Genomic DNA, 9,414 nt, shown 5'->3' with positions numbered 1-9,414 from the left:
CATGCAAACCTTATTTTGACATTAATTTATAAAAAATAAAAATTAAACGTAGGAGATTCAAACAATTATAATTATAGATTCATTGATAATGGCTCATTGGTCGTAACAAACGTAGAACATTATAAATAAAATCTCAATTGATACGTCTATGTTTATTTATTATAAAGGTTTCATAATCACTTTACTTAATTGAGTAATTTTTCAATGACCTCGGTTTTGGGTCAACTACACTTTGTCAATATTTCTTTTGTTTTCGGGCATTTCACAATTGTAGAGTCGAATTAAACTAAGTAAACATGAAAATTGTTTAGGCAAAAATTCGGAAATTTCGAAAATTAATAGGCTTTTCAGTTTGTTACCACTAACTTTATTGTTGTTTCCAATTATCCTTTGTTTCCGTGTCCTAACGGTTTAGAATTTTACATGAAATGGTTGAAAGGGGAGCTTTTGTGATACCCGCAACAACCGACGTACTTTTTTTAACTATTTTATTTACTGGTCAGTCAGGACTGCAAGAATTTTCGTGTTTTTTTGACCGAGATGTTTTGGATGCATGTAAACCTGCATTCACTTAGAAGTATATATAAAATTCATATTAGTCAGTCAATATTTCGCTCAAGTGTCCTTCCAATTACAAAGCCCTCTATTTCCACAATGTCGTGATATAATGTAACATCTACATTATTTTTTATGATTTCCTCTATTACTATTTATCACAACGTATGACAATTATTCATTTTTGAAATCAAATAAAACAGGAAATTTCAAATATCTAAAGATATACAGAGTGTCCATTAAAAGAATATATTTCAAGCACCTCCCAGCACATTAACAGTAGATTTATGAAAATGCTAGTAGCACGTTTAAAATCACCACAGAAGAAATTACAAAAGCAATTATATTAAATTATTAAACTATTACTTTCTTTGGAGATAATGAGGGGAACAAATCCACCTTGTACATACAATCGTAAAATCATGACAAATAAAAATTGTGAATAATTAGAAAAATAAGATATGTAAATATTAACATACATATTTGGGAAAATTCAAGGACGTTATTTATGAACTAATAAATACAAATTGTTTGAGAATCGTGCGAACTTTTATAGAAACAACAGTATAATAAAAGAAGTGTAAAAAATTTTACAAATCAAGGATAAGTATAATAGATATGAAAAATTGTTGTTGGAATGTATTGTATTGTAAAAGAGAACAAAAACATGAAACGACTTCCTAATCCAAAACAAATGTTGTAAAAAGTAGCATAGGTACAGTCTTCAAATTATTAAAACGAACGTCATCGTGGATCCTTTTTTCTAGGTGACTTAAGTATGTATATATACAGGGTGGCCCAAAAAGTACGAAATATTCTTATTGAGCCAAACTGTAAGTTTAATCGAAAAATATTTCAAATAAAACTTGTTCCCTATTTTAAAATAAGATCGTCCGTATTATCCAAATTTAATTTTTTATATAGAATGTTCAAAAACAGAAAAAGTAAGGTTTTATTTAAAAGGAGCCATGAAATACGAAAAAAGTTATAGGAAGACGTTGTTCTATATGCCGAAATATGAGGCTATGCAAAAAAAAATGCGGCGATATAGAATGTTGTTTTTTTAGTTAAATGATCCAAAAAGTTCGCAATATGCTCATTGCGGCTAAACTGAAAAATTAATCAAGAAATTATCCAAAAAATAAAATCAAGTGCGCGGACGCATTCCGAATGTTAACTTTGGTATATAGTGAAGCTACCATGGGCCAAAGCAACGTTTATCGGTGGTACAGAATGTTCTCGGAGGGCCGAGAAAATGTGAAAGACGAAGAACGTGCCGGACGCCCGAGAGCGTCAACAACAGACGAAAACAGTATTGAAGTGAAGAAAATAGTCGAATCACCGTTAACGAAGTTGTTGAGAACCTAAATGTATCGATTAGCTCCTGCCATTCGATTTTAACCAATGATTTGGACATGAGACGGGTTGCCGCGAAATTCGTACCAAAAATGCTCAATTTTGACCAAAAACAGCATTGCATTAACATTGCTAAGAACTCTGTCCGCGACGACCCAAATTTGCTCCAGAGGGTCATAACTGATGACGAATCATGGGTTTATAGTTATGACATGGAAACCAAGGCTTAATCATCCTAATGGAAGCTGCCGCACGAGCCAAGACCGAAAAAATAGGGTCAAGTTATGTCGAATATGAAGGTTTTGTTTAGAGTTTTATTGCAGGGGCGTGGTGCAACATGAGTTTTTGCCACAGAGTAGAACTGGCACAAGTGTATAATATCTGGAGGGGGTTAGTTTGAAGGGGACAAAATAGATGTTCATGAATAAATAAATAATCTTTGGAAAAACACGAATTTCGCGATACTTTTTGAACAGACCTCGTATACAACACATACGAATTACCTCACGCAAAAATATTGGAGAAAGTCGTCAACTTGTGCATACCTGACAATGAGCTTATTGCACTATAATTCAACATTTTTGACGTGACAACGTCTTATAATTCGATGGAGCCGGCTGCACGCACGAAAAAACATGACTCATGCGGCGTTACCTAGCTCTGAGGCGTTCCATTTAAGGCTTGAAGTGCAAGCGAGAGCGCGGAACGAGCGACAAAGAGGCACAATCGGCCTCCGCGTTCGGCAGCGTTCGACATCTGTCTCTCTCCTACTTGAGTGAGCGATGCGTCCGCGTGGACAGCTGCTATACAATAATACATTTCCATTTACCTCCTTCTCTATATCCATACAAAATATCTATCAAACAAATAAAATTAAAATTTTCTTTTGAAAAATGAAACCATTCCATCAGTATTTTCTTATGACGTTGTCACGTTCTGTAAACTGACTTTACAGACAACCGATTTTTACATTATTTTTAGTGTAAGGAAGCTACTGTTTTAATAACCGATATTTTTTTTATTAAAAGACATCTAATACTACAACATTACGCTCAAAATATTATTGCTAAAGAACAATCTAAAAATAACAAACACATTTTTAACAAAACGTAAACGAATCCTTAGGAGTCGGTCATCAAAATTTCCATTATCCCGGTATTGAAGCATTTAATTGTGAGACAAATCAGTCACCTGTAGGATCAGATGTGTCAGTAATTATTTGTGAAGAAAAGAGATCAGATCGTATTATGAAACCCATCGTCCATCCTCAAACATCTCCACATCAACGACGTAATTTCTTACCATCATAATCTAAAATAGAAAACATCCAACTTTTCTAACATTTGCAGAAGACTCATGCAGATTACCTAACGGAAACCGTGGAGAATGCCGAGCGCTTGTTCAGTGTCCAAAAGCTGCCCAACTATTCGCCCAAGGAGTCCATCCAGTAGTTTGTGGACGTACTGGAACCGAAGTGTATGTTTGCTGTGAAATTCATCACTACCCCTCTCCACCAGTAGCTACCGAAATTGATTTTCTAGGGCAATCACGTGCTTTTGCAAATGGAGAGATTGGTAATTGCATGTTTTGTTAGAATTATTCGACTGAGAATCTATGGTGTCTTGTCTAACAAATTCGCGAACTGAATTCGTATATACTTCATTCTAGAAAAGTTAGGGTAGGTACCTACATTAATCTTGTAAACTTCGATTATTTCCCGTCGCTGTTCCCATTGTTCAAAACTTTCCTGGAAGTCAAGCCCTTTAGTGTTCTGATAGAATCATGTGAACAGATGGTATCATCCAGGCAATGAATCGGCAATTGAAAAGCATAAGAGACTTCAGACGATCAATTGATTTTCATCATCTTTACTGAAATGCATAATTCATCTAAGTAGGGTTGTTTCCATTCGCGTGTTATCCCTCTAAAAAACATCAATTTCCTAAAAAAATTTCTCATGTTTGGCCAAGAATTTTATGTTTGTTGTTCTAATTGTTGACAAGCCCAAAAATAATACCACAATTCGTGCATTTATTTATATTTCTTATTTCATGTCTGATGCAATAGTTCCAAAACCAAAATCTTAGATTATGCTATATGCATGGGCGTACCCAGCTTCTTCTCTAAGGGGGGGCAGATTGTCCGCGGCATCCTATGTATTTTTTTTTTATTTTAATTGTTTAATTCGACTTTTACTATTTTATTCAAAAGTGAGCATATAAAGNCGATATGTAGGATGTATAAGGCCCCGTTTACACTTTGATTAGTGATTAGGCGAGTTCATACATTTTCTAAGAGATTTCCAGTAGCTGCCCCCCCTGCCCCCCACCCCTGGGTACGCCCATGGCTATGCTGTGAAGGATCAAGATATCAAAATGTAAATACTGTGCGCCATTACCTTGTATGTATATACATCTGCGTGTATTTGTTTTTTGTATTAGAAATAGCAATATTTTATGAAATAATTTCAAAAACAGCCTTTTTTTCCTCAAAAATAGAAGTTTTCCCTTGCCTCTCCCCCTCTTTCTCCGCTTGTTATTCATATCCTCTATCATGCTGCAGGATAATAAAAACAACCGTACTTTGTACTGTGGCTTGGTGGGGGGGGGGGCAAAGGGGTACATGGATCCCGGGCGGCGCGAATGTGATGGGACGGAAAAAATGCTTTATTCGGTATTAGATAGAACCAGATTCGCAGTACAGTAAATGCCTGAAGAATTCTTACACTAATGGCGAAACGTCGGCGTTTGTTATACCAAAATACGTATTTTTCCCATAATATTATTCTTATTTATGCAACAGTGTCTCCAAATTAGGAAACTAAGTGTAATAATTCTGTTGTCACACAGGTCGTCGATGTAGATTGGCCAATGGAAAAAGAGGTGATTGTCGACCTCTGGTAAGATGTCCAAACGTGGCTTTACTTTATTCTGAAGGAATTCAGCCTCTCGTGTGCGGTGTTAGAGGATCAGAAATACTAGTTTGCTGTGACTCAAATAGTCCCTTACCTTTTAACCCACCTGCACCTCCGTCCGCTAGTTTTGGTGAACAGTGCCACTTTCCCAATGGACAGGAGGGCATCTGCTCTCCAACTGTGGATTGTCCCACACAATACCAATGGTTTCCACAGGTGTACTGTGGTACACCTCAACCAGAAAAAGTTTGTTGTCATTTATCATCAACAGCTGGTAAGAGAATTACAATCTGTCACCACATCAAAGGAAAAAGGTATTGCCTGTTTGTAATATTCATAATTATTTTTTATCAGCTCCCCTTAAACTATCGTCTACAACATCTGCACCGACCAGCACCACACCAAATTTATTACCAGGTACAAAATAAGCAACTGTAACCGATACTGTATATTACAGAACATAAGATTATATGCTTTATCTAGATGAGCCATGCAAAGCTTCCGACGGACAGAATGGTATATGTACATTTACCTTCAAGTGCCCTTCCGTTTTGCAAGACGTAAGAGCTGGTATCAAACCTCAAATTTGTGGACATCAAGGACCTGACGTCCTAGTCTGTTGCAAGATAGAATCCAAAAATCCTATACAAACTGTTCCACGAATGACACTTAACAGTACCAGTCAACAAAGTATGTTGAATTTTGAATGCCTACAGTATTAGGTGACTGTTTTCTTTTCTTCTGTTTTTTGATTAGAGTGTGTAGAGTACCACGAGCAAACTGAGAAATTCATGGAGTCCAAGATAGGAATGAGTGAACTCTTTGTAGTTGGTGGTGTACCATCAGCAGAGAAAGAATTTCCCCACATGGTAAGACACAATATTTTATGAATCCCGGTACACACATATTTTTACAATTATTTTAATCTATATATAAAAGAAAGTCGTGTTAGTTACACTACTTATAACTCAAGAACGGCTGAACCGATTGGGCTAATTTACTTGAAACTTGGTCTTAATGGTTTCTTATTTAATTTCTGAAAGACCTATCTCAACATTTTAAAAAAATTCAACCTCCATTTACTATATATATAAAAGAAAGTCGTGTTAGTTACACTACTTATAACTCAAGAACGGCTGAACCGATTGGGCTAATTTACTTGAAACTTGGTCTTAATGGCTTCTCATTTAATTTCTGAAAGACCTATCTCAACATTTTTAAAAATTCAACCTCCAAAGGGGAGGGGGGTTAAAAAAGTATACAAACTTGGTATACCTATATGCTGTTTGATATTATTAATCAAATGAAAAGAGGTTGCTACGTTTCCATGGGGTATATTTTATTTGTACTCGGATTTACTCGAAGGTTGCTCATTGTTGAAATTAAGTAAATACGTGTTTTGGAAATTTTTAAAAATCAACCCTTAAGGATGAAATGTTGTTGCTACGTTTGTATTTGAAATCTAAGATGGCGACATTACATAAAATTAAAACGTTGTAAGGGTGAAATGGCAGTTAAAAGGTTTTATGGAGAAACAATATTAATTTATGCGAACGAAGCCGCGGGAAAAAGCTAGTTAGGAATAAATGCAATACTTTCTAAAAAGCTTTTGATTCATTTTAGGCTGCTTTGGGTTACGGATCAACAAAGACCGTGAAGTGGTTATGTGGTGGTTCTCTTATAAGCCCAAACTTTATTCTTACAGCAGCTCATTGCACCCATTCAACAGAACTGTAAGTACCACAGTTTTCTGGATATACATAAGTGTTATTCGTTTTATATTTCTTGTAGAGGACCCGTTAAATTTGCTAGAATGGGACTACTGAATCTAAACAAAATAAACGACAATCTCCAAGATTTTGTAGTCATTGAAATCCATAGACATCCTGATTATCGTCCCCCGATAAATTACAATGACATTGCTCTTTTGAAACTTAACAAAAATGCTGACTTTACAGATTATGTTAAGCCTGCCTGTTTGTATACTTCTCACGATTTGCCGACTACAAAACCGTACGCCACTGGATGGGGAAAGACACAATTCAATGGTGAATCAAGTGACGTGTTACAAAAGGTTGATCTCAGTTACTATTCGTACGAAAAATGTCGAGATGCATTTGCTACAGTCAGCAAAATAAAATTACCGAATGGCATTGTCGACGAATCTCATGTTTGCGCTGGAGGAATCAACGAGGAAAAGGATACTTGCAATGTAAGTAACAAAATTTACGCTACAACGCAATTTGGCTATTAAATACGATGTTGACCATGGGCGTACCCAGGGGGTGGCAGGGGAGGGTGGCTGCCCCCCCTGGAAATCTCGTGGAAAGTGTATGAACTCTCCTAATCGCTAATCAGTGTAAACGGGGCCTTATATGCTCACTTTTGAATAAAATAGTAAAAGTCGAATTGAACAATTAAAATTAAATTAAATTAAGTTAATTAAGTTTTCTGGGTTTTCGGGTTTCCCGGGTCGCGGCTAATTTTTAGCTTTCACTGCTAATTGTAGCTAATTTACGGTTAATTATCCTACGGTTTTTATTTTGTTTGTTAATTTTTCCATGTCAACTTCAAAGAGGTTAACAACTTATCTGAGCGTAAACAAAATTATACCTTTACCAGTGAACCAGTGTCGATATGTAGGATGTGATTATCAGAGTAATGAACCTTACTACAAATTAATATTTTTGTACCAATTTTATGTAAAGAAATAATGCTTGGTGTCAACAGTTGACATTTACGCCTTAATTCATGCAAACCTTATTTTGACATTAGTTTGCTGACAACATTTTATTTGAAAATAAAAGCTTATTTAAAAAGGAAAACAAATCTTAAGAACTTCAAAATTCCTATAATCATCATAACATCGTCAGTTCTCTACTCTTTCCTATTCTCAGCTAATCTTCGCATTTCAATAAAACTAGAAAAACTTACATCCTTAATTATTTGCGAACAGTAATCTAACCTAGATCTACCTCTACCCCTTCTAACTCCTGCTTCTGCTTCTAATATGTCTCTGACCAGACCTTCATGCCTGAGAAGGTATCCTACCAATCTACCTCGCCTATTTTTTATTGACTTCCATAGAGTTCTCGGTTCTCCTATTTTTTGTAATACCTCTTCAGTTCTAACCTCTATCCACGGAATCCTCATCATTCGCCGTTAACACCACATTTCGAACGCTTCTAACCTTTTCTTTTCCGCCGCGCCCACGGTCCATGTTTCGCAACCGTACAGCGCCGTGCTCCAAATATACACCTTTAACAATCTTTTTCGAATTTCTAAATTAACCGTTCCCGAGCACAGAAGTGACTTCTTTTTATTGAAGGCGACTCGACCCTGCGTTATCCACTGCTTTATATCCCTACTACTCCTTCCGTCCTGACTTATATGACTTCCTAGATACCTAAAATCGGCCACTTCTTCTAATTTTTCGTCTCCTATCTTTATATTCGCTCTTTCCCTACTTTTTCTTCCATTGCATACCACTATTTTTGTTTTACTTTTATTTATTTTTATTCAGTACTGTTTTGTCAGTACCGCATCTATTTTGTATAAGGTTTCTGTAACTCGTCTCCGCTAGATGCTAATACTGCTATAAGCTCTATAACTGTCTGTTGCTCTTTATACAAACTAAGATTCAAATAAGTATTAATTAAGTATTTCTATGTAGAAGTTTTATAGTCCTGATGTATATGTACTTAATAATTATAAGGTGCTCTTTTTAATATTTCAGGGAGATTCAGGCGGACCTCTCCAAAGTAAAATTGTATTAGGAAATAATGAACCATATTACATAATAGGAATAACATCGTTTGGGAAAGCGTGTGGAATTGCTAACACACCTGCAGTCTATACCAGAGTTTCGTTTTTTGTACCATGGATTGAAAAAATTGTGTGGCCTGATGGTTAAACTAAATTCCTATAAATCATTTATTACTAAATTGCACTTTGGCTAATTTTGTTTATGTAAACAATTTAATAAACACCTTCATATAACAGAAACTTTTCCATTCCAATTTTTACCTGAGGATAATGTTACAGGTACAAGTTTTAATTAAATATTTGATATACCTTAATACACTAATATGACCCTGAATAAAATAATTCGAAGTGGTCTGTATTCTGTCGAAACTGCCATACGCGGATCGCGATTTCGATCTTTTTGGATCTCATCGGCAAATAGATATCCACATATTTAAATGGACCTTGTTGAAGCATTCGTAATCCTAAAATGTAGCATTGTACTACAGATGACGTTTACAGCGCCATTCTGAGAACAAAAAATTCTTAGTGTTATAAGGTTTTGGTAGAAATAGACAACATTAATGGCTAACTTGTACAGTGTGTCAACGTAAAGTTACAGTACAAATACGTTTTGTATCTACAGAGCTACTGAACTGTCCTCCTATACGACAGTTTAGCGCACATAAAGTTAATTTATGATGGCAGTTTAGACAAATCAACGGAATGAACCTACGGTATAGAACCTTTATACTGTGGTATTACTGCCTTAGCATTTGCCTGTGAGATCCACGGAAAGTAAAGAACACATTGTATTGTATTAGGGTAGCTAGAGCCAGATAAAC

At 35.7% G+C, this 9,414-nt stretch overlaps 1 protein-coding gene across 1 annotated transcript in view; it reads left to right on the top strand.

The window, feature by feature from the left end:
* The window catches only part of LOC108736795, a 21,109-nt gene extending 12,285 nt beyond the window's left edge, over positions 1-8,824 (top strand). Inside the window, exons 8-16 of the mRNA XM_025979598.1 lie at positions 3,037-3,201; positions 3,261-3,485; positions 4,761-5,099; positions 5,180-5,242; positions 5,309-5,515; positions 5,582-5,694; positions 6,449-6,558; positions 6,617-7,037; positions 8,562-8,824. Of these exons, the coding sequence (XP_025835383.1) occupies positions 3,037-3,201; positions 3,261-3,485; positions 4,761-5,099; positions 5,180-5,242; positions 5,309-5,515; positions 5,582-5,694; positions 6,449-6,558; positions 6,617-7,037; positions 8,562-8,738 (1,820 nt within the window). The 3' untranslated portion in view covers positions 8,739-8,824. The remainder of the gene's footprint in view (positions 1-3,036; positions 3,202-3,260; positions 3,486-4,760; positions 5,100-5,179; positions 5,243-5,308; positions 5,516-5,581; positions 5,695-6,448; positions 6,559-6,616; positions 7,038-8,561) is intronic.
* Positions 8,825-9,414: the final 590 nt, after the last annotated feature.

This window comes from Agrilus planipennis, unplaced genomic scaffold (assembly GCF_000699045.2).
Source record: "Agrilus planipennis isolate EAB-ADULT unplaced genomic scaffold, Apla_2.0 scaffold142, whole genome shotgun sequence".
NCBI classification, from domain to species: Eukaryota; Metazoa; Arthropoda; class Insecta; order Coleoptera; family Buprestidae; genus Agrilus; species Agrilus planipennis.
The sequence above is the reverse complement of the archived record's forward strand: the minus strand, read 5'-3'. Positions and strand labels throughout refer to the sequence as shown.